The sequence below is a fragment of the Pelobates fuscus genome, chromosome 3 (genome assembly GCF_036172605.1).
Source record: "Pelobates fuscus isolate aPelFus1 chromosome 3, aPelFus1.pri, whole genome shotgun sequence".
Taxonomy (NCBI): Eukaryota; Metazoa; Chordata; class Amphibia; order Anura; family Pelobatidae; genus Pelobates; species Pelobates fuscus.
The window spans coordinates 374,092,048-374,118,783 of record NC_086319.1 but is presented as its reverse complement, the minus strand read 5'-3'; the positions used below and the strand labels follow the sequence as shown (position 1 = coordinate 374,118,783).

The window sequence follows — 26,736 nt, the reverse complement described above, 5'->3', positions numbered from 1 at the left end:
AATTGATGCTAAGACTTGCAGGTTATAAGCTAAATCGAGAATTCCTGTGAATTAACCTAACAGCATAGATATCACACATATAATTAACACCTTATTGATCATTCTCTGAACACTGGATTGTAATAAAGTAGAAACCTAATTGCAAAATTTAGGCAACAGTAGCTAGGCTGTGACTATAAGCTTGGTGTGTAATTTTCTTTTTCTCAGTTTGGCGCTTTTTTGCCTATTTTTTTCAACTTTGTGTCTATGTTTAGACTGCCTCCCCTCCTCCCCCCCACCGTTTACTAAACATGGTAGAAATGTGTATATATATATATATATATATATATATATATATATATATATATATATAGATAGATAGATAGATATACAACTTGAAAAAGATGCCTGGAATGCCCATAAGGCCACCAAGTTCTTGGCCTTGGGGCAGCAGGTGGGACAGTGGTGACACTGCCAGTAGGTAGCATGTGGTCTGCAGTGGATGCCGATCACTTAAAGAGCTCTCTTGCAATTGCGGTGTCCAAAGAATGAATTAGAGTTGGGCAGTCACTGGGTTACCATGGCAATGCTCTGACTTATTCAAAGAGTGCTGCTTGATAGAAGCGTCCATGTGGTTTCCATCCACCAGAGGTGCAGACCACATGCTCTCCACTGGATCACCAAGGAACCTGTCAGTAGCACAGCCCTATGGGACCGGCAGGAATTATACTACAACTGGGCCACCATAAATCCTGTGATACCATCCAAGTAATCATACTTCCCTCCCTGCATTAAGTAAGCAGGTGGAAGGTTAATATTATATTTTTACAATACTATAAATACACAACACCCCTTCAATATCACACTGAGTATCCACACATACAACCACCCACATATCAGCCAGGGCCACGGCCAGCCCCACATACATCAACAATCGGCCAACCACACACACAACACACTTAGCCACCCACACAATCAAAACACTCAGCCAACCAGACATTGTGATACTTTCATGTAGAATCCACATAACTGGGTTATATTGCTGTGGAGTTCTGCAATGTAATTTAACTCAGTACATTACTGTTAGTTGTATTGCTGAGGAATCATGTGATACATATAAATGTACTCTGCACATAACTGTAAGTTTTAATGTTGCACACATGCTTGCCAAGATAATATACTGTTCAGACAATCAGTGTTGCCCATAGGCTTAGCTCTGCAATGACTTAAAATGCCCTGAAATTCACTTTGTATGCAGTGCTATGCTTGGGCTCCACTTTTCTTCAGTCTCTACAACACCTAGCCACAGAGCCATGCTATAAGACAATCTTCAGGTCTGAGGGTAACCCACGTGTGAAACAAGAATTTTTATATATTTGGAGCACAGCTTTCAATACACAAACAGATGGCCATTTCCCATCATTTAAAAAAGTAAACATAATTGACTCTCTTCCATTGGTTAACTTATTCCTTTCCATTTTGTCACTGATGCTGCTGAAAGAATGTTACTGGTCTTTTTCAGAGACACACATATCATGCAGACCTATATTCACTCAGCTCCTCTTAGATGATGGTGATTGTGAGGTCATAATATTATATACTCCTGTGAGTGGATGGGCAGAGAGAGGTCATCACATGATGTCAGCATAATAGAATCCTGATGATCAACACATGATGTCAACATTAGGGACAACGATTGCATATATTTAAGGCCTTGGCCTGTAGTTGTGGGAGGGGCTTGATTTCCCCTTAAAAGGGCTGACAATCCACTCCCAACTTATCGTGGATTGTCTGGCGAGTCTGAGGACTACTTCCGGTTTCAGTCCGCCATCTTGTTTCTTACCTGATTGTCCCTCGTGGTCCTGGCTCCGGTTCTACGCTTACCTGACCGCTTTCCAAACCGTTCGTTATCCCACGGCCCCTTCCGGCGTCCGCGCAGCTCGATCTTGGCACGGCTAGTGATTCCAGAACCGTAAGTCACATACTTGCCTTAAAGCAACGGTCGCAAAGTGACACGCTTTCACGGTAAGGTTTTCGTTTACTTCGGCCGTTCGGTTAAAGTCCCTGTTCGTTAACTTACATAGCCGTCCGTCTATTTGCAGGCGCATTCAGTAAAAATGTTCCAGTTAGTTTTATACACGGTTTGCTATACGTGTTAGTTTCGTGATTTAAATGCACGAATGCAGCCATTCGTTTAATTTCTCTACTCTGTACGTTCATATGTTTCATCAAGTCATTTCATACAGATTCGTTTCAAATTTTTGCAGTGCATACGAACGATTAGGTTAAACTATTATTCCATACAGGGAAATCCTCCCCGATCTACAGTTTTAATAGCTATGAGACTGTTCACGAATTCAGCTGCTAGACCTGATTGTTAAGTCAGATGCCCCCTATTGGTAATAAACTATATTACAGTTAAAATTAGGTGCTTATGAGTTGTGGTTTTGTATATAATTTAGACTGGTTGATATATCTATATGTAACTGACTGTTGTCATGATGTTGTTTCCACAGTTTCATTACGGGAATTAAGCTTATGATCTTCAAATAACTTGATTTGTGCTAACTTTGTCAGAATCTTTGCCTTATTGTGTTGTTTTTATTATTAAGTTTTATTACTATAACTTAGTAGTTCGTATACATAGAAACATAGAATGTGTCGGCAGATAAGAACCATTCGGCCCATCTAGTCTGCCCAATTTTCTAAATACTATCATTGGTCCGTGGCCTTATCTTATAGTTAGGATAGCCTTATGCCTATCCCATGTATGCCTAAATTCCCTCACTGTGTTAACCTCTACCACTTCAGTTGGAAGGCTATTCCATGCATCCACTACCCTCTCCGTAAAGTAATACTTCATGATATTATTTTTAAACTTTTGCCCCTCTAATTTAAGACTATGTCCTCTTGTTGTGGCAGTTTTTCTTCTTTTAAATATAATCTCCTCCTCCTTTACTGTGTTGATTCCCTTTATGTATTTAAATGTTTCTATCATATCCCCCCTGTCTCTCCAAGCTACACACGTTAAGATCCTTTAACCTTTCCTGCTAAGTTTTATCCTGCAATCCATGAACCATGGATACATTAACATTTCATTTTACTTGGGTGCCCTGGTCATACTGACAGTTGCTTTACAAGCACAAAAACCCGTCATCTGCCTCTGTCATATTCTCACTGCTCGCCAATAGTATATGGTAAGTTCCTTGTTTTAATTCGAGCCCACGATATGGCCCACTACAATGTACCCATACGCAAAAATACTTATGCAAGTCCTATCCATGGGTCGCAGCACATCATCTACTGCCACCCATATTTTTCTGCTTAGCATCAGCCTGACTCACACTTTCAGGTACGATGTCATAACCCTGTACAATTTCTATTTTTAGTGTGGTACTGGCTTTCTGAGATTTAGGTTGTCCAACTAGGTTTCTGGTCTTAATCCATAAGCTAGTGGTCCTGCGAGGCCGACACCCATCCTCATACTCGGAGGTAAACGTCCCTCGGGCCAAATCATAGTTAGCCGCCTCGCATGGTCGCATAGAGAGGGCCTCCCATGTCACTCCCATTCTATCTTATGCTTTAGTTATCACCGAGAGGCCGACACACCGCCACAACGTTTCGGTGGTCTCATATTTCCCCTCGGGCCAACGCATAGGTAGCGCCTCTCATGCCGCTTGGCAATTAGCAGGCACTCCTCTGTCATGTTCTCAATAGCATAATTCTTCGCCGCTTGGCATCTAGCTAGCCTACCAGTACCCGGCCACTTTTGTTTCAGAATAGTAATGTTTGCTGTGGAATCTATTTTGGGGTACACTTCTTTTTGCCACCTTAACCTAAAATTACTCAAAACTATGGTGTCCTGGATAATATTTCATCACTTTCCCATAACAACCAAACCAACCATTATTAGAACTTCACGGCTCCATCCCTATGACATCTATATTTCGTGCTTTAAGTTTGCTTACTATTAACTAGGCTCGACCTAAATGCAAACCTTTTTTCAGGACACTCCTTCCGTATAGGTGCAGCATCTGCAGCCTCCTCCAACTACATTCTAGCTCATATCATCAAGGCTATGGGACGCTGGAAACCCTCCTCCTATACTCTTTACATTCCAAACCCAGTTTAAGAGTTAAGACAAGCTTTTCATGACTCGTCCAAATAAACAATGTTTTGTTATGTGTATACATTTTGTATGGTACTTTTCTTTTTGCCCACTTTTATTACAGGCCTACTGCTTTGTCGGTTCCGGCACACCACAACCGACTGATGTCCATTTGTATATGTTTATTAGTTTAATATGTTATGTTACCTTTTTTCATTACGGCCAGATTGCCCTGACTACAAATATATATATATATATTTTTTAGTTACAATATGATTACAATAGTTACAATATGATTCATTGTAAATATACAATATAAATATACAATATAAAATCTGTATATAACCATTAGCATGGAGCCCAAAATGTCAAGTCCATATTATCACTGTCATGACTTGCAGTATGCAATGCTGCAAGTGGAGAAACTTGTTCAGTTGATCACTAGGTTATTAAAAAAAAACAAATGGTGTATATATAACCGGAGAGTAACAAAGTATAAAGAGGCTTTATGTGGGCTGCATTGATAATGGTGCACAACTTAGGAGCAAAGAAGAGGCAGCTAGGCAGCTGAGCTCATTTGTACCTTTGTTAGACCACTAGGGACTTCCAAATTCTGAAGATAAGCGTGCAGGTGTGAGGCTATTTAGGAATAGTGTGGGAACATTTTGTGCTTGGGCAATTCACCACTTGTCAAATTCACATGCTTATTCACTAACCTAATGTAAACATGGTGTCTGGTACCCAATTTGGAATACAGACCTGCCACTGCGAATGTTGCTTGACCATGCCACCAGGGACCTCGAGTTGCTACTGCAGAAACTTGATGCCTCAATCTGAACTTCAATAGTATCCTATTTTAGGGCATCCTATTATGTGGTAAACTCCTATGTTGTTTCTCATTTTGAGTCCACTCTCTCTGCAGTGGCAACATGGCTGTCTTGGCTTATCTTTGAAGTATTTTGTGTCCACCAAAGCATCATCCCAAGGTGCAGATAGACTTTCTACAATTAACTCCTGAGTTGGATCAGAAGATAAGAAGCCTTTTAAAATGCCAGAGTTGTAATCCCTGCTCTCTCAAACTAATGATTCCATTAATAAACACCAAATTAAATCCACAGTGGAAAACTGAGGTATAAAGTACATACTTCCCAACATTTTAAATCGACACAGAGGGACACTTTAATTTTAGGAGTGTAGAGTGGTAGGATGTCCAGGGTTGGGGCTTTTCTGAGGAGTTTTAGGTGACTCCCTGTACTATTGAAAAAATATGCAACTAAAATGTAATTTAGAACAAGGACAATGTATCTAATTTACACAGACTGATTTCTAAACACATTAATTGCATTTATTCACAGATTACTGTGCGAATTATTGTAGTGGAGCTCTGTTTTACTCTCAAACACACCAGCAATCTGAAGCTCTTGGAAATATGAAAAGGGAAGAGGGACATTACGATAGAAATAAGGAACGGGTTTTTTTTTGGCCCAAAATAGGACTACCATTCCTAAATAAGATATGTAAATATATCCAGTCTGGGGTTTCCCTTTAAATGGTGACACTACATTATGGTCTATTACCCTTTCCAGCAAGCACCTTCCTTGCTGCATCAATAAGAGCAGGAGGACTGAGCCCTCTGCAGGCAATGATGTACATAAAAACCATAGAGAGGAACCATAGAGTTGTAGAAGGCCTTATGGAAGAAAGACAGCCTGGTGCTTTCTATTAGAGATAAGGAGGTAATGGAAGTTCATTCTTCAACAAGATCTCCAGCTGTTTTTAACAAGTAAGAGTAAATAAAGTGTGTATCTCTCTCTCTCTCTCTCTCTCATAGATAGATAGATATTACCAGTTATTTAATGATTAAAAACTAAAGAGATGCCTAAGAGGACCTTTAAGGAATCTGTCCTATGATGTCACTTGTGTTGTTCATCTATTTAATAGGTTTGCTTCTGTGAGGCTCTGGGGCAAATCACTGAGGGACACAGGATGCACATTACATTAGGGTGTTCAATCAGAGAACTATGTCATCTAAATTTATACTTTAAAAATAAAGCTAATTTAAAAAAAATAAAAAGTCTGCAGGGAGAACCTGGAGTATACCATACATCCCCTGTATGGGAGCTTGTATATTGAATAATGAAGCACTATAGACAATGAGCCCTGACTATCAAAAGTTTTAATAGCAGTGCTGGACCAGAGGTTGAAACTGGTAATGGTGTGCTTATGGCAGATTTTGGTTTGCTGTATAAACAAATACAGTAAGCATGTATTTCTATCAAGAACCTAGCAGGTGTTTTTGGAGAACCTGTGAGAAGTGTATATATTGATGTCTTTGCAGGGATACTAATTTGGAAGCACTGGAAAAGAAAAGTCCTAGGTGCTACCTGCTCAGGAGAAGGCCTGAACAGAGTCTGAATTACATAGAAAACAAGGATGGGCGGGTATTGTGGAAGTTAATCTTCTGCTGTGTGGTAGTTCAAAGATGCTTGAGCTCAACTGCAGTCTTCAGAAATGGGGTGCAGCACCTAAAAACTCATAGCACCATAATCACTGCATTAAATTGTAGTTCTTATGGTGTTTGGTATGCTCATTTAGTTGGGCAGAAATGAGTATAGGTAATTGTTTAATATCTAGACGATTTGAAAAGCTAAAAATACAATTTAAATTCTTTTGTCCCTTCTGCACAAACCTTGGGTTAGCAAGTAGAACCTCAAATATTTGGTGACTTCATGATACCGGTGCAGAATTGAAGTGAGAGCTTTCAAGATCAGTTAATTTCTCTTTGTCAGACACTTTTACTTTATACAATTAAACGTGAATACATCTGTGTAATACATGACACACATAGATAAGACCAATTGATTAGTCAATTGTGTTTTACTGTTGAATGAGTATAGGTTTTTGTTTTTTTGTTTGTTTAATTTTTGTATTTTCTTTTTTTTGGGGGGGGGGGGGAGGGGGGAGGTTGGGGATGGGGGGAGACAAGTGCCTGTTATACCTTGCAGCATAATACATATAATGTACATTTCATGTACAGCCACTCAGTATGAAATTACATGTGTCAGGAAAACACGTTGTGCCTGTCAACTATGGCTACTATGCACTATTGCTGTTGGAACTTATGCCAAAAACTATGAGTAATATTTGCATCGTATCAGGTTAAATAAATATACCTGTAGGCAGAATTATGTTTTTTAATGTACACCTATCATGCTCAACATGACCTGCTGTCACTTTAAAGAGCTGTCATAATTATTTACAAATTGTGCATTGTATAGGTCTTGCAAAAACAAAACTGAATAAAATATTGTCACCTTTCCTTGCATGTCTGTCAATTTTCAACATTCGCGGCAATGCCACTAGCATAGTGAGTATCCCTAGAATGTATTGACGTTTTAGGAGCAGAAGAACTTGCCTGTTGGTCGTTCTTGTGTTCTCCATCACAAAGACAGCGCACACAGAACAATGTGCTTTTTGGCTATTTTATTGCACAAGGAAAAGAACCGAGCCATTAGTTGGAACTATCATGCTTCACTGCTTCTTCTTCAATAATTGTAAATAAGAGAATAACACAGCCTCGCAAGTGAATGACATCCGCTTCTGTGGAATTGCACATGCATGATATAATTCATTACTTCCAAACAGGGTAGCATATCTCAGAACATTGAATACAATACAATGCATGGTTGCAGGATGGTGGATGTGCTGGCCACAAAGGGGCTATGGCAGAAGATATGCCTGTTTGGAAATGGAATGTAGCTCTTTGTGCATGCTAGATATGGCTGTCTGCCCAGAAATAGGTAGGTCCACCAAAAAGATTGCCCTACAGCTGCTCTGACTGGCCCCACTCAGGGCTACTCCTAGACAGAGCGCTTTTGATGTGACGTGGCTGAGTGTCATGCATTTACTTTGCACGCATAAGCTTGTCTAATGATTTGCTTTTGCTGCACTTTCTGCAGACCTGGCCTAGGGTATCATCTGAAGCGGCATGCTAGAGAACGTGGGGCAGCTGCACAGGAGCCCCAAATCTAAACTGCCCCACCATGTCTAGGACAGTTGGACAGTATTGCGTAGGAGCTGCAGTCAATATTGTTGAACATGCATCATCTTTGCTTTGCATTTAAACATGATGAATATGCATGTTTGCAGTCATACCTGCTGAATACAAACTTATCTTTCAGCACATGTGAATTTAAGTCCAAGAATTGGTTGGTAGTCTAAGAAGTATTGGAGGGAAATCAATAAGACAATGCGAAATATTGATGATGACAAAAATACCATGGCCTGAAATATAGACGCACTAGCATACTATACAAGGCAGGTACATGTCTGAGAAAAATGAGAAGAAAAAAAAACCACACCATTAATTGACATTGTAAGCGCAGAAGTAGGATTAGATCCAAGACAGTATGTGGAAGTCTTGCAGAATATTCAGTTTTTTGCACATTTTTCTTACATGCATTTCACACTAAAGCACAGTTGATTTTGAGTGACGTGAACAGATGATAATAAGTGTTGCACGATCTTGGCTGAGTAACCCAAGAACATGGAGATGACTTAATAAGGTTATTGGAATTGCCAACAAGGATATTGTATCAATAGCATTGACTTTGTAATGACAATGTATTCTCGCACACCCACTTTGGAGGTATATATATATATAGAAGGGCAGGGTGTCTTCACCAATGTCCAGCAAATAACATCAACTGTTGAAACATTTGAACATCAGGGACATTGTAAGAGCTGACTTTGCATTTGCGAAGCAAGCAAGAATTAATCTGTTGTTATAAAGAAAGCCAGTAAAGTCTGCTTGCGTTATACTTTCATGTGGCACAGAAGAACACATGTATGTGTATGATGTAAGGTGAGGATATGTTACTAGAATGAAGAGTATATATATATATTATAGTGCCAGGAAATTCTGTAGCGCTGTACAATGGGTATATATATATATATATATACCAGAGTATTGCAGTATGCAATAATACCTTTTTTTTATTGGACTAACATAATATTTCAAAGACAAGCTTTTGAGAGTTTTCCTCTCTTGCTGGACCATGGAACATATTGTTATAGTCTGCTGCTTACTCACCTTACTTCAGTGTGTTCACAGTAGTGAATTGTTTTTTTACAAATGAGCAGTGAGCTTCTTATGAATTAGAAAATATACACAATTAATGAATTTGTGATCTTTGCAGCGTCTGGCTATTGACAACTCTGCTTTCTGGAACTCCCAACTAACTGCATGGCCCTCTTCCACCTCCCATCTTGCTTTTATTCTTCCCAATGCTATGAGGAGTGTTGCCAAACCAATATAAAAGCATGGCTAAATGACAATTCTAAACAATATTCCATGCTCAAGTTGGATAGAAATGGTACAGTAAGGGAGTCTGTAAAATCGTATTTGTTGTGACTGCTACAGTTATGAGTTACCTTTGCATTGAGAGGGGGTGCAGGGTATTCTGTGTACCATAACTTGTGTAATCATGTAACTTTGTTATGTTTCTTAGAACGCCTTTTTGATTAGTGGCCCCGATTGACTGTAGATGGATGGGATGTGTACATTTGACCAGGGTGTTTATAGCACAAACCAAAAGCTAACTAAAAGTTACTTGTGAATTTTTAAAATTTGTATTTAATTATTATCGTAAAGATGAACTTTTTTATTTACATTGTATGCCAAGCTGTCCTGACTCTACCATGTACCATGTGCGCGGCCACCGCAAAGTATGCAGATGCTTGAGCGCCTCTCACAGAGCCGGAGAATCTTGAGAAGATGTTGGCACCTAGCCATTCTGTGAAGTTGGACTTTCTACTTCCGGTACACTTCTTACCACTGTAGATGCTTTAGATGTGTTTACTGGGTAGAGGGAAGCTTCCTTAAACCTTTTTGGATTAATGGGAGTGACTTTCTTTTAACCAAAAATACATTTGCAGTGCGCAAAAGTTCCTTATTAAATGTTTCGGAACTGTAGGATTTTGATTTCGTTTTGTTTTTGCTTTTATTGAGTAGAAAAGCATTGTGCACACACAATTTCATACGATTCTGCTTAAACCACCAATGTGTGGGGACAGTCACAGTGTCGTGCACATACTATGTCTCTCAGTGGGAGGCCACTGATAGGATGAGAGCTTCAGTTTTCCACAGAAATGTTCTGTTTATCGAAATGTGTCTTGTGCCTTGGTTGCCTGGGGTGAGAACAAGTTAAAGAAAGTCCTTCCTGTACAAGATAATTATATGCTAAAATGTCCACGGCATGGAAGGACTTACAAAAACACCTATAACATTTCTTCCACCTTAATGAAAGCAGCATTGCATGCAACACTTAAAGGAACACTCCAAGCACCAAAACAACCACATCATGCTATAGGTCAGGCATAGGCAACCTTCGGCACTGCAGATGTTTTGGACTACACCTCCAATGATGCTTTGCCAGCGTTATGTGTGTAAGAGCATTATGGGGGATGTAGTCCACAACATCTGGAGTGCCGAAGGTTGCCTATCCCTGCTATAGGTTAATGATTTCAGAAGTGCCCTTACGTGCTCCCATTTGCAAAAATGTTCTTGCATCCCGCCTCCACTAATTCAGCCAGAGAGCTGTTTAGGAGTTCCCATTAGCTCTCTTGAGATACGTTTTGTAGTCCTGTGCTAGCTCATTGGCTGGGAGTGTCTGGCTTTCTATCTGAGGAAGAGGTGGCCGAAAGTGGTGTGAAGTCAAATCATTCTAAAGCAGTGGACGTGGGGGCAAGGCACTCCTGGAAACATAACAACTATAGCGCAATATAGTGACTATGATGCTTGGAGTATTCCTTTAAGTGACACCCATGATGCTTTTCACAAACACATTCATTATACATGCTTAATGACCCTGGAATGTAGATCTTTGTGTACGCTGGATATGTTTGTTGAACAGTAGTCATTGTTACTGTAGTTTCCTGGTGGGAGAAATACGCCAGATGAAGCCTGGTGGAAGAAAAATGCTAAGCTAAACTTTTGCTGCTAACTTCTTTTTAAAATCTAACTTTTGAAATTTTATTCAAGTTAATAACTGTATGGTAGAATTTTACATGTGAATGTGCCATCTATACCACTGGATCTGTGTAAATCGCAACCCTTTGATTGCCAATGTGGCGAGGAGTACTGTGCACGTAAATAAAAAGCCTTGGCAGTCTGAAGATTAACCGGCCATCACACTCAGTAAACATGGTCATGTCAGCCCACTATTCATTAACAGATTAACCCAGACCCCCCCCCCCCCCCCCCCCCCCCCCCGACTGCACTGTTAATACCAGCCTCATCATTCTTGTTATATTGTTTATGGCTCCGGGGTATACATTTTTTTCTCCCTACCCTTACAGGTCCATACAGCACAGAACTATGTCAGATGCATTTTTTTGCTCAACCTTAAACCTTAACAAGATAATTAATTGTTCTATTTTAACTACCACCTTTGCACACAAATGGTTAAGTATAAAATTTATTATATTCATGATTTTTCCCACTGTGATGATGTTTCAGTCAGACAAACTTGTCAAAACACAATGTTTTATTTACATGTTTTACTTTGGGGAATGTTCTGAGAATTATTTTACTGTGGGCTCGTGCATCACTATTATTATTTTTACTTCTAAAAGCCAGCATATTCCAAATAGTTTTGGTAAACAAAACAAACAAGTACGTGATTATAGACAAACTTGGACAAACGTCAAGATGTTTAAGGAGCATGCTAAGCAACAAACCACTACAACTCTCTGTACTGGTTATATTGTCTAGAGCTGAGGTCTCAAAGTACCAGCCCAGGGGCCATTATTGGCCCCTAAATAGTTGAATGTGGTCCCATCTCAGCCTAGTCCTCGTGAGTGCAAAGATCACACCTTTATTTGCTGTAGTTGAGGCAGCTATGTGCTTCTGCCAGCATTATTAGTGAAGGTCTGGCATTCTGTAGTTGCGTGCTGTGGTAGGCTGGTTCACACAGCACAGGGAATTAGCTTCCACTCAGAGCTCAGTCACACGAGAAGCTGGGGGGTATATGTAGCTTTATGATGATGATGACCTCAAGATAAATTGATGTTGAGATCCCTGGTTAGAGTGTCCTAGCACCATCCCCTGGTTCTTCCACAGAATCTGGAGAACAATCCCTCTCATCTGCATTGATAATGCAGAATTAACAACTCTACATTATCGATGTCAATTTCATCCATCCATGACGTCTAACCGGCTACAGCACACTCAACTCATCACCACATCCACGTTAGATAAAGCTGACATTGATAATGAAAAAAATTGAATTCTGCATTATCAATGTGGACAAGAAGGGGCTGTCATGGAGAGTCCCAGTGTATGTCATACCATTCTAAAGGTTTCATATCAAGGACACTCTGAGCAACACAGCAACTACAGCGAGATTGAGAGTTTCCTTTAAATGGGCCCAATGAGCTCACAGTTGTTTACAACTGGGAGCCGCAAGTGGAGTGTTATGTATTCATTTGTGACCTTTAACTGTTGTGGCTTCTAACAAGGCAAAAGGGGAGTCACCAACATTGCATTCCTCCCCATAACTGGTGGGAATCGTATGCACTCCATAAGTACCAATTGATCAACTAAATGGAGAGGTGATTTTAAATCAACAACAGCCGATTGTCACTGTCAGTGACTTGCATAGGAAAGGAAAGTGACATTTCTGTAGTTGTGGAGTCCTGCCTTGACCATGTAAACCACCAAGAGTAAATGCTTTGGAAAATATGATGAATGTGGAGATAGAAAAGTAGACCATGACACAATGTCACTGTGAAAACAAGGGGCAAATAGGAGAAATGGAGATATACATGCATAGATACACGGGCTGTGCTATCTTCTAGAAACACCTTGAGCCCAAAGGAAAAGTCAATGGCATATGGGGGATATGCCATGACATCTTTTTGTGTTCTGTTCCCTCCTCTCTTCTAAGGAACAACATGCTGCTAATGCTCTACAAGAATAGCTGGAAAAGAGCATATGCTACATGTAACAGAAGCATCTGTTCTCCTAGCTCATGGAACTTGGAGGCCAGCCTCTTATGCTGTGGACCATGTCACAGAATACCCTTAATAGTACCCAAAGAACTATTACCATCCTTAAGGTCTTCTACACTATCCAGCAGATATAGCCTACCTGAGCGCCCAGGATGCAAGTCATCCAGTCGCGGAAGCACCCTGGTGGAGATATGAAAGTTCAAGTCAGCCGCATGTAACTATACAAATCTTTAACTGCGTGGCAATTGGACACCATATATGGAATCAGGGCGGTCTTTGAGCAGGTGGTAGATGAATGGATGTACTATCTGGATGAGATTGGTTATGGCGCTTCTGTGTTGGGAAAGGGGGTTTTATAGCTCTGTTTTATGGTACCCCGTGTAGAGAGGACTCAGCTGGGGATTTACTCATCCTAGACTGAGGGGGGCTGGGAAATAAATATCTATATTTGTGCTGATCACCCCATGGAGAGTAAATACACATTTGTAAATGTTTAAACACTATATGTTGGTGCTAATTAGTCCTTGGTTTTAACCCTTCATTAAGCCTCGGCAGCTGATGTTTAGGTAAAACTGGTAGGGATACCGTGATCACTCTGGACATCTGAGTTACACAAGGGAGGCAGGCTCGTGAGTTACTCTAGCTGAATACAGGAGCTCTGTTATATTTGATGTAGTAGTGGAATTGCTTCCTCATACTTGGGACAACATTCAGATAACTTTGTAGAGCAACAGGGCCAGAATTAAGAGCAATTGGGTGAAAGTAGCAAAAGAAAGGGCATTAATGCAAAGGCATAGCCAGGAGAAATAGATATGTAGTCCCTGCATTCTAGGACCTCATCTCACCCAGGAGAATATTGAGTGGCTGGATTCCTGTATTCAGGATAAAATATTTCTGGAGGAGCGGTACGGAGCCTTACACCCCAGTGCCTGGTACAAACACCTTGGTGAGCCTAATGTCTACTTCCCAATCCAAGGCCTTATTTAGTGTGGCCCTAGGCCCCTGTGGGTTTCCAAGTGATATGATGAAAACTATGGGGGTCGACAGAATGTTTGGGTCTGGGAGATAAGAAGCAGACAAATGGAGTAGTTGGAGGTTGTGGATATTCCACAGGTATATGGTGACCTTATGGAACTTGTAGCTGAGGAATGGAGGTTGGAGATGGAGAGAAGGTGTAGGTAAGAAAACTTTGTTTCACACATTTAGTCAAGAGCCCCACCAGTACTACTGGTATTGGTAATTATAGAGGTCTCTGGAACATCGACTTGATTCCTTCATTTTTATCTTCAGCAAAGCCTACTTTATTTTTTAAATGAGCCTCATTTATTATTAGCACCTGGGTTTTAATTACCTGTGACTTTTACAGCCTATTTGCCTGGGGAGCTGAATTTCAGTTTATTTGACTAATGTGACCACATCCCATATTATGTAATATTATTTAACATAACATTGCTGGTTTCCTAGAAATATATGTGCTTACGATTAAACACTGCCAGCTTGGTATGACAGTGTGCATAGCCGTAAGGGTTCTCTTTATGAAAATAAAATCCCCTATTTAGAGCAATAAAGTTTGCAGTAGTGTGTGTGTGTGTGTGTGTGTGTGTGTCAAAGAGTTCTGTAGGAGTAAAGCTCACAGTAATGTGCTGCGTGTTAGTCAGCAGTAAAACTCACAGTAATAATGTATGTGTATGAGCAAATAGCAAAGCTGCACAACATTAAAATGATGTATGCTGTATATAACACAGAGATTAACAGCATTAAAGCGACATTGTTACTTATTAGTGTTTTAAGAAAGATCTTGTCTTTATGAAATACTAATACTGACTGCGCTGGCATTTCATTGAAATTCGCAATCCAAGGATGCTATAAGACAAAGTACAGACTACTTTATCTTATGGACAAGCCTGAGGTACGCAACAGTTGACAAAAGGCGGTGCTCCGCTGTCAAATGTGTCCAGTACCAGCAGCCATCACAAGTGAAGGTTGTGGGATTCAGGAATCCTCTTGCTCATCGCAAGACATTTTCTCTCGCGGGATCCTCCATAAATCTCAGTTTTTAATTTTACCCATAGGGCAACATTTACACTGATGATCTGATGATGAGGCCGAACGCAGTCTTGGAGGCTGATGTGGTGAGGGCTGAAAGGTAAGTAACACTCCCCTTTCAAATCCTCAGATGGTGGAGGGGGGCCTGAATGTGTCAGGACACTGTAGAGTTAGACATAAATGTTTGAATTCCTAACTGCTATAGTGTTCCTTTAAAACTTACAATGATATGTGTTGCATATGAGGGTTTCCCAATGCCCCACAGCAATAAAGTTGAGTAAAGTGAAGAGCGTATGCGTAATCACAGAGTTCCACGACATTAAAAAAACAAAACAAAAAGAAAACAGTAAAGTGCACTGTATATCAGTACATTACAGAGCTCAGCAGCAATAAACCTCATAGTACTGTATGATGTGTGTGTATCAGCTCACATAAATAAAACACACAATAATGAAATTGAATAGATGAATAGATTTGCTTCTGTATTTTGTTATATTGCTTAAAAGTTTCATAAAATTTTCTCTACCTGTAATTAACCCCTTAAGGACCAAACTTCTGGAATAAAAGGAAATCATGACATGTCACACATGTCTCTCAGGCCTATACCCTTAAAGTAAAAGTTCTTCTATTTGATTATTAAAATGAATATCTGCAGGTATATATGTGTGTGGCATTGGTTTATATTTGGCCTTATCCAGTGGCAAACCTACCACAGTCACAGGGGTTGCTGCTGCGACCGGGCCCCTCACTCCAGGGAGACCAGCCGCAGCCACGACCCCTGCAACCGTGGGTTGCCTGGATACCTTCTAGGTCAGCGGTTCCCAAGTGTCTGACAGGAGGGGAGAGTTCCCCTGCTCCCCTCCTGCCTGTGTGTAGCGTGGTTGAGCGGTCCGACAGGAAGTGCTCACTGTGAGAGCATTTCCTGTCAGACCCAGAACCGCGATGAGAAGCAGATACTGGACGGGGGAGAAATAGAGTATGGGACACAGGGAGGGAAGGGGGGAGAGAGAAGGACAAATGGGCCAAATGAAAGGGAGGGGGAGAGAGGGAAGATTGAGACACATGGAGGGGAGAGAGAGAGGGTATGGGACACATGGAAGGGAGCTGGAAAGAGGGAAGAATGAGACACATAAAGGGAGGAGGAGAGAGGGAAGAATAGGACACATGGCTGGGAGGAATGGGACACATAAAGGGAGAAGGAGAGAGGGAAGAATAGGACACATGGCTGGGAGGAATGGGACACATAAAGGGAGGAGGAGAGAGGGAAGAATAGGACACATGGCGGGGAGGAATGGGACACAGGAAGGGAGGAGGAGAGAGGGAAGAATAGGACACATGGTGGGGAGGAATGGGACACATGAAAAGGAGGGGGAGAGAGGGAAGAATAGGACACATGGCGGGGAGGAATGGGACACATGAAAAGGAGGGGGAGAGAGGGAGGCTATGGAACAAATGAAGGGGAGGGGAGGAGGGAAGAATGGGACACATGAAGGGGAGAGAGAGTGGATATGGGACATATGGAAGGGAGGAATGGGACACATGGAAGGGAGGAGGGAGAGTAGGAGGAATGGGACACATGGAGGGGATTGGGAGGGTGGGATGGGAAACACGGAGGGGAGCAGGAAGGGAGGAATGTGAAATGGAGGGGAGGGGCAGAGAGAGAGAAATGGGATACATGGAGGGTAGAGGGAAGAGAGAGTGTATGAGACATATGGAAGGGAGGGGGAGAGGGAGGAGTGGCACACATGAAGGGGAGGGGGGAGAGGGTATGAGACACATGCAAGGAAGGGGGAGAGAGGGAGGAATTGGACACATGGAGGAGAGGGGGAGAGAGGGAGGAATGGGATACATTGAGGGACTGAGAAGGAGGAGGGTATGGGAAACATGGAGGGGCTGAGGGGAGAGGGAATGGGACACATGGAGGGTCTTTGGGGTCAAAGGAATGAGACACAGAGGAAGTGGGGAACGAGACCCCGGGGGTGGGGGGTATGAGACGCATGGGAGGGAGGACCCAGGGCATGTTTTCGCACCGGGGCCTGGTGGATTCTAGTTAGCCTTCTGGCCCTATCATGTATGTATTGCAAACTTTGAAACAGATTAATAAATAACTCATATTATTTCTTATGACTTTCATCATTTATCATTTATTTTTCAGGGCAAAGATTAATCGGTCTCCCCCCCAAAAATGTAAGGTGGGTAATTTAAGAGTGTTCTCTCTGTTTTAATAAATGATCAGTATAAAAAGCATTGAAAGTATTTAATGAAATCTTCTGAGATTGTATCACCAACGTCCTGTCCTGTGTCTGAAAGTGCATTCACTGACAATATGCCTCTGTGATGCGTTCTATGTCTAAGGATTTCCTCTCACAGTGACTGTCACTTTTTGTTCTGTATCCTTGCATGTTTAGGGCCAAAATTAAGAAGTTAAGTCTGCAGAAGGTCCCCTTGACTTTTCTCACGGGTAATCCTCAGAGACAAGAAACGCCCACCACTGTCCATGCAACTTTCTTCCCTTTATAATTTGACTCTTGGGGCTAAAAGATCTGGGAAGTATGCCAATTGTTAAACAACTGCTCCCCTCATGGACAGCTAATGACAGCGAGAGGAAAATGGTTAGTGAGGATTTTGAAAAGAAGAATAAAAAAGGGAGATCAGTAACAGATTGGAATAAGACTATCACAAGAAGGTGGATGAGAGGGGACATCCACAAGGAAAAGGAAGAGAGTGGACCGTAACATAGAACTATTAGAGGGAACATGTCAAAGAAATGAGAAGGTAGTGACAAAAATAGAGTAGGAGAGTGGGCTGATATCGATAAGTAAAAGAAGGATTGGGACAGTGACAGAGACTCATAAGAGTAGACACTGACAGAAAGGGGGAGTTAAGGGGAAGTGACAGAGACAGAAAGACAGCACTACAGACAAGAAGAAGAGACAATGACAGTGAGAATAAAGATGGGGCACTAATAAAAAATGGAAAGCAGGGACAGTGAATCTGAAAAGTGAACAATTAAAGGGACCAAGGAGAGGGTGCAACGACAAGAAGAAGAACGGACGGTGAAATGTATAGGATTCCCCCTTTCTTTTCCCCACACTGGTCATTAACTGGCCATATTCAGAAGTGATAAGGTTAATCTGAAAGGAGGGATATTAGGAAAGTGACGCCTAGAACAATACACACAATGCACAGATCTGCAGAGAACTGAATTTTCAGTTAGGGGGGTCTCCATGGGGACAGAGGTATAGGCCCCAAACCAGACGGTGTCTGAAATTCAAGTTGCATCTTGCCTGGCAACAGAAAATTCACTGGAGTAAAAGTGCTTGGTCATGTAACACATTCTGCACAGCTCGGGACAAGGGATTGTCAGGATTCCCTTTCACACACAATTGGTGTTGGCATTGAAATGTAAAAATATGCTTGCTTACCCTCAATGCATAGTTGCATGTATTTGGGGAAGCCACATTGTTGCTATTTTACCAGCCCCTTAATAGCAAATTCAGCTAAGCATAAATGATCAAACATGTTTAATCACTACAGTTTTGTTTGAATAATAACCTTACAGTTTAAAAGGGGAACTGTTACTTCTCTGAAATGTACACCATTGAATAATTAAATAATTAAATAATATTAATTTGGTGGAAGCTCCCATGCCACAGACTTTTGAAAGGCTTGAAGGCCAGTCTCCTGCCCACAGACTATGGGCCTGGTCGCAAGAGCCCCTAATAGGGGCCTATTGTCACTGTGAGGAGGTGTTTGGGGCCCCGGAGGCTTACTGCTCCAGAGACCCTGGTAGTAGCTAGGAAGCTGACCTGGTGGAGATACACAGTGGGATTACGGGAACCCACGTCACAATTGAAAATCACTTTTAGCTTGTCAAAAGATGCTCTGTTATCTTTGAAATGTATATTAAAGATATAGCAAATCACATCATTAACTATTCCAGACAAGACAACAACAGGGAAAAATGGTATTTGAAGAAGAGAAAAATAAATAAATTCTAATCTTCTCTGTATGTGTGACTGCTCCCTTTTAAGAAGTTACAAATAAACATGACAAGCATTACATTTGCATATGGGTTTATAAGCATGCATAAAAAACCCTTACCACTTACCCCAGCGCCGATGTCCATCGTTGCTGGTTCAACGCTCCGCCCCCTCCTCCATCCCACAACAAGCGGACGCTAATCTGCGCATTAGACCTCCCCATAGGAAAGCATTGAATAAATGCCTTCATATGAGGAAAAATCTGACACTGGTTGTTCTCATGCAGAGCGCAAGGATGTCCAGCGTCAGATACCGGACCAAATGTCAGTTTCGATCCAGGAAGCGCCTCCAGTGGCTGTCTACCAGCCACTGGAGGCAGACTTAGAGTTGCAATGTAAACATAGCAGTTTCTCTGTATAACATTGCAGCACTAAGGGCAATAGGGACACAGCACCCAGACCACTTTAATTAGCTGAAGTGGTCTGGGTGCTTACAGTGTTCCTTTGAAGTGCCCACAGCAGGCATAGGTCACCTTCGGCACTCCAGATGTTTTGGACTACACCTCTCATGATGCTTTGCCAGCATTATGGTGTAGGAGCATTATGGGAGATGTAGTCCACAACATCTGGAGTGACGAAGGTTGCCCATCCCTGGCCTATAGTGTCCATTTAAAGGAGTACTCCATGTAAAAAAAGAATAGATAAAACCTCTCCACCCACCAAAAAAAAAACGTAGAAAATGCATTTAATTTATTTTGCATGTTTTCTTTGAGAGTATATGAAATTTTGACTTGCAGAAACTGCTCATCTAGTATTTTCACCTACTTCCAGCTCTGCCTTCTTCCACAGCACAAGCTCTGTGTCTGTCAGACTTTGCAAGGCAGGTGTTCAGGGCAAATGAATGCCTATTGAGTTTAGCTCCACGGAAATAAACTGCCAATAGGTAACAAGTCTGGCTGTCTGACTGGAAGCCAATGAGGTGTGATAGGGTTCATTTATTGACATTGGCACGTCTAGGAAATAAAAGAGCTCACACTTTGCACACATAAAGTTTGTCAATAAACTAAAGTGTTTAAAGTGTTCATTTAAGAAATTACACTTGGATCTCTCAATTTCTATTACACATACAATTGTGTAATGACCATCTATTTTTTTTCTTTAAAGGGACTCTGTAGGCACCCAGACCACTTCGGCCCATTGGAGTGGTCTGGGTGCCAACTCCCACTACCCTTAACCCTGCAAGTGTAATTATTACCGTGCAGGGTTAACTCCTCCTCTAGTGGCTGTCTACTAGACAGCCACTAGAGGGCACTTCCGTGTTTATAGCACATGAAAAGTGTGCTATAACGTCGCTGGATGTCCTCACGCTATGTGAGGACCTACAGCGTCGCTGAAATCCCTATAGGAAAGCATTGAAAGCATTTTTCAATGCTTTCTTATGGAGATGTCTAATGTGCATGCGCATTAGGTCTCCCCCCCCCCCCCCTGCCGGCAGCCGTGCATGCTCAATAGGTAGTCCCCGCCACCGGCCGCGCATACTCAATAGGTCTCTCCTGCCGAATGACGTCGGCGGGGAGGAGCGTGAGCGGACCCTGACCCAGCACCGAGGGACATCGGCGCTGGATACAAGTAAGTCACTAAAGGGGTTTTAACCCCTTCAGCAACTTGGGATGGGGGGTGGGAGGGAGAGGGGACCTGCAGTGCCAGGAAAAGGGTTTGTTTTTCTGGCACTGGAGAGTCCCTTTAAATACTGCATTCACATAAAAATCCATAAAAAAAGATGTGACAAATAAACCACTCTTATGGGTGGCCCAGTGACACGTTGCAGGACGGCAGGGGAGAGCTCTGGGGAGGAGAGATATAGCTGGGTGTCATCAGCGTACAGGTGGTAGTGGAATCCAAATGAGGCAATAAGTTTGCCAAGAGAGGCAGCATAAAGAGAAAATAGAAGAGGACCAAGGACAGAGCCTTGGGGGACTCCAACAGAGACAGGATGAATGGAGGAGGTATCATTAGAATAGGAGACACTGAATGCGCGTTGGGAGAGATAAGAGGAAAACCACGAGAGGACAGAGTCACAGAGACCAAGTGATTGAAGAGTTTGAAGAAGGAGAGCATGATCAACGGTGTCAAAGGAAGTGTACTCTTATATGTTTTTTTCACCTTCTTAAATCTATCTATTTGTGGCATATATGTTTTCTAAGTCAATTGGGTGCAACAGTTTGTTTCAAACCCCCGGAACGTTTTGGCCCACTTCTTTTTGTCCATTATTTCTCATGCACATTGTTGGTTCTCCCAATAAGTGTCTGTCTTGACCTGACTGATGGGAATTTGAATTACTTCAGTGAAAGACTACTCGAGGTCTCAATTGGCTGCGTATTTTCGAATAAATTATGTAGATAAGGCACAAATGCTAAAAACCCTAAAAAAAAAAAATAATTACAAAAAAATGCATGCCTTTCATGTTCCTGTGATTGCTGCTGCAAATCCCCAGGATTTTCAGTTTCTGCAGTATGCTTTCTATAAACTAGGAATTGTCTGGAACCTAATAACCAATTATGTACGTTCCTGTATGTACAGCGTGTACCTGCAAAGCAAGATCTTGTATGGACAGGGGGAATATAGCTTCCTCTTAAACCAAAAGAATTGTAAGGTAGACTTACAGCTGCAATGATTTTTTTTTATTTTTTTTTTTTGCAAGTCTCTACAATTGTAAGAATCTGACAGGGTTGTTCACTAAAGTGGGAATTCATGGTGAATTTCAAATGTAAGGTCAAAATAGCTAAGCTGCAAAAACTCTCTACGTCAGCTATGATTTCAGCTCGGCTAATCTAACCTTCAATTTGAAATTCCCTTTGACTTCACTGTGAATTCTCACCTTAGTGAATGACCCTGCAGGTTTTATTTATAAAAAAAATGTTTTTTTAATTGTCATTATGTGATATTTTTTTAATACAGTTAAACACCACTACCACTGGTATTTTCATACCGCTTCAAGAGGCGTAATATACAGGGGAATAATTTGAAATAGCCATTTGTTAGGCGGTGTGGCGGTGTGGCTGAAGGTGCGACCAAGAGGCTGATTTATTCTCAAAGATTTTTTATTTTTGGTGACTTATGTCCTATTAATGACGTAATTTCGGGACCAGTGAAATAATTATTCTGCAATGTTTTCAAAATGACCTATGGCACAAATCTTGGGCATCTTCTGATGGAAAATATAATGAGGCCATAGATTGAAAGCCAGCCAGTATTTAAGGATCCTTTACACAGCTATTAATTTAGGATTTTACATTTTGAGGCAACTGGTACTTGAACTGAACTAAGTTGTCACCAATGTTCATTCATTGTACGCCAGGTTCAGTTACGCTAAATCCTTGGTGATATCACTAGGAAACACCTCCTGAAATTGCTGCCAGATTCAGCAGATGTCTTGGCAGCATCCAAAATTCTTTCCATTGAATTAAACTAGGTTATGGCAGGGTAAGGTGGATAGAAATTCCCCTAAATTGGCCCTTTAAGCGCCATATCCTCTACAGTCCGCTTATTGTAGTGGTTTTGATGCAAGATGTTTTTGGGTGCAGTCCTTCCAATTTCTGTTAAACCATCTTTGACAGTTTCAATAAAAAGTGGGGCTCTCATGGCACGCAAATATGCTGCTGATGATATAATGCAGTACTTTTACTTAAAGATTATCCATCCAAATCTGGATGACAAAAATCATATGTGAATGCTGGGGGAAGGGGAGTGGTGGTGGTGGTGGGGGGGGGGGGGGGGGGTTGAGGAAGCTGAGAGGTTCAGAGACTCCATGCATTAAAACTGCTACAATTAGATGTTGTGGTTATGGTCCTTATCTCTTTAGAAAAAAAAGAAAAAAGCTGTCTGCTTAGGTGGGGAAATAGATGAAACGGAAAATATATTATACAGGGCTGCTCTCATTATCTGGTGGCTTTTGCTGTTCTTAAATTATTATTTATTTCAAATAGATTGCAGAGAACGGTGGTAATAATGTAGATTTAAGAAGGTGCCTATGGTTATGAGTTACCTATAGTTAGAGGTTACTCAGGGTTAGAAGGAGGTTACATAGGGTAATTGGACTGTCTACTATAGTTTAGCGGGTACTTGCACAAAAGATCTTGTGATCTATAACTCTATTCTTAAACAGGCAAAAACTGGCTGATAGTGATAGCAGTTACAGTCCACAGACTCTCTAGTGTTACTATTGGAACCCAGAGTTACAGATCAAGATACACGGCTATAGCCTGTGCTGTACTGACACAATTCATTACATCATAAATTACACTTTAAGTAAGCTTTGCTCTTATTTTTGCAGCCCATTTAATGATTCTTGACGATTTTAACTTTCAAATTTGTTTGATTTTTCCTCCCCTAGTGCTGACTTGCTATATAATCCATGTTAACCGCTCTCCATAGAATTCTATGACCCATTCCCAGCATGTGACTTCATGTCCCGTACCTTGTTATCCATTCAGTTTACATTTGCCTTTGAATGGTCATTGTCTGTGAACTTGGGCTCAGATTATTGAGGGCTGAGCTCTCTGTGAATGCATTAATCTCAGGGCTTTGCAGTGACTGAGCATGAGAGATCAGGAATTCATAAAACATTATAACAATATATAATAAGGTTTTATGTACAAAAGATTGATAGGATTGATGAAAATATAGAAAGATAAAAGTATAAATAGGTTCTATTCATTACCTTAAGAAAGCATGAGCAGACAGCATGGGGCTTAAAAAAAACCTATGTATGAAACAGCCTGCCCCATCAAGGGACAAATGTCCCATTCCATATCCCCCCCTTCCCTCTCACCCTCCCACCAAAAAAACAAAAAAACTTCAAGCAATGTTCAGGAGCCCAAGCCACACATAAAACATTGGGTGACCAATAATTGAACAAGTAATGTGTCTACACTAAAGGAATATCCCTGGTTTTCACCCACCTGCCCCTGAAGTAAACATACATTGAATGCGTTGAGCCTGGCCCAGTGTAATGATAAGGATAATCTCAAACTACCTGATAAATAAACCACAGAATGCCCAATCCACCGGTGTCCCATCACCAATACGATCAAAGGATTAGATCGTTGAAAGCCCCCTTTATAAATATATTTGCTTCCTATTTCACCTCCATTTCCCAATTGTGTGTAGGATACGGATGAGAACCCCTGTACTCCTTAACAATAACTTTTTGGGTGCTGGTTGGATGGGTAGTGACAATAATATTTGTTGTTCAACAGGATTACCAAAAAAATGTAATAAACATAATACTATAATAGACACATAAAGCCCCAGGTGATATTTGTCCTACACAAGAGAACCACAAAGTAACTTAGCTATGTTTTTGTACATGTGTATTTCATACATATGCTCACTCTGTATTTTGGGATGGCATTGTGCTTGTTACTTTTTTTCAGATAGCTGCCCCTGAAATTCTTTTACTGGAACACTGCTAGTAGCGAAAAAACAAACTGTTTTACCTCTACAAGAGAGGCCCTTTAAGTGTAAGTAAAGGATGACAGTGATCCTGGAACACAAGTCTCATAAGGTCCTGATAGAAGAGGAGGGCCATATATACAATAGGTTTATTTCACACCAAAACCGACACAATGCTGAGCTATTGTAGGGTCACCCAAAAGGTAGATCCTTAAATGGTTTTGAATTACAAAACCTATGATGCTTCTCTATTCTAATGGCAAGCAAAGCATCATGGGAGTTGTATTTCAACAACATCTAAAGTAACCACTACAACAGTTATCAGGATCAGCCAGACCAAATAGAAAAAAAATAAAAACCATATCTAGAAAGCAAAATAAATTAGTAAATGCAGTAAATGCAATTTAATAGCCAGAGAGACATTTGAGACATGTCAGTTACCAGCAATATATTTTCAGGAAACAGTTTATCTCTTTTCTGGGACTTAATATCGCAACACTGATATTTTTTAGAACCCTGACTAACATAAATGGTACCAATACTAGCACTGGTATTAATGATAAGCCACTACATTTATCATAATTATGTGTTAATAATCTTATATTTCCTTCTATAGACCATTTTCGCATCTTATATAATTACCAGATAATTTACTAGTGAATACTACTAAGTGTACTATTAGCAAACTGCTTGGGCATGTACTGCCCTGAAACCATACACTTTTACAGAAACAAACTGCATGCTCTTAATCTCTGCAATCCTACTAGAGTCGTTCTCCACTGGTGCCTTGTGCTCTTATTTCAGTACAGACTTACCAGTTTGTTGTTACCTGGTCCTAATTATTATTATTTTATTATTTATATAGCGCCAGCAAATTCCGTAGCGCTGTACAATTCAACCTATTGTTGTAAGTATACTCAGCCAGACCCCAGTAGTACCTTCTAATATGAAACCTTTCTCCAGTTAGCTAATTAACAAAATATGTTATGGCCACATTGAAGAACATGATCTATCTCTGTGTATGATCTATAAACTTGCAATAAACAATTAGCCATGTAAACCTACAGATACTTTGTTTCAAATTGCAATGAGCGAAATGAAATAGTTTGTCTATGACTGATAGGTAGGTAGGTAGGTAGATAGATGGTAGGTAGACAGCGCTGCGGAATAATCTGGCACTATATATATACCGATAATAATAATAATAATAGAATGGTAGGTAGATAGATAATCAGGCATGACGATAAATAGAAATGTATCTATTAATTAATGCATTATTGATAGCAGACATTTCTGTGATATTTACCTTTTTACCACTTCTGGGTAAGTAACAGACTCAGTGGTGTTAGTTTAAACCCCAACCCCTTTCCCCATGTAAAAAGACAAATCTATAAATTGAATTGTTAATGCAGAGGTATTTGACTCATCCTGCAAGGATATCCCATATATCTAAACACAGCCCAGTGCCTGTACATAGAAAAAAAACTGTGATCTACCTGTTCTTGCTGTGTGAAGCCCCTGCAGAAATATCAGTAAAAATGAGGTTTTCCAGCAATCCCATGATACAATCCACCTTGCCATAGTGTAGAAATGAGAAATATATTTCTATATCCCCTCAGTGTATAGGACTATAATCCGGAGATGGCTGTTATGAATCCATGTGTGTTTGGAGAGAAGGGAGTGAGAAATTGTGCAGGGCTTTGGCTGAATCTCTTGCAGTGGGATCAATTTTCTCCCAGTAAGTGTTGTCTGGCTGTGTGTCCTCCTATTCTGTCTGTCCCTCCCTCCAACTCACACTCTCTTTTTTTTTCATTCCCCTCCTCGATTTTTTTTCTTTTCTCTATTCATCTGTTGCAGACTCCCCCCCCCCCAAGCCCTCCCTTTTCTTGTTTCACTGTCACCCCCTATTTATGTTATTCTCCCTCCGCTTTGCTAATCTGTTTGGGTACTCCTGTCTTTGTGTGTGTTCCTTCTCCTGCTTGTCTATGTCACCCTAACTTTTATTTCATCCTTCTTACACAATCACTGCTGTCATCACATCCTTATCTAGACTCCATGCACTCAGCTGCACTCCATACCCTCCGATACTCTGGAAAGGGAAGAACTTGTTCTGCACAAGATAACAAATCTCCTATTTCTGTGTCTCTGGAGTTTC

General features: G+C 41.0%; 1 protein-coding gene across 1 annotated transcript in view; it reads right to left on the bottom strand.

The window, feature by feature from the left end:
* Positions 1-26,351, bottom strand: part of COL5A3 (collagen type V alpha 3 chain) — a 219,690-nt gene extending 193,339 nt beyond the window's left edge. The window contains exon 1 of the mRNA XM_063449460.1: positions 26,078-26,351. Coding sequence (XP_063305530.1) covers positions 26,078-26,162 — 85 coding nt within the window. The 5' untranslated portion in view covers positions 26,163-26,351. The remainder of the gene's footprint in view (positions 1-26,077) is intronic.
* Positions 26,352-26,736: the final 385 nt, after the last annotated feature.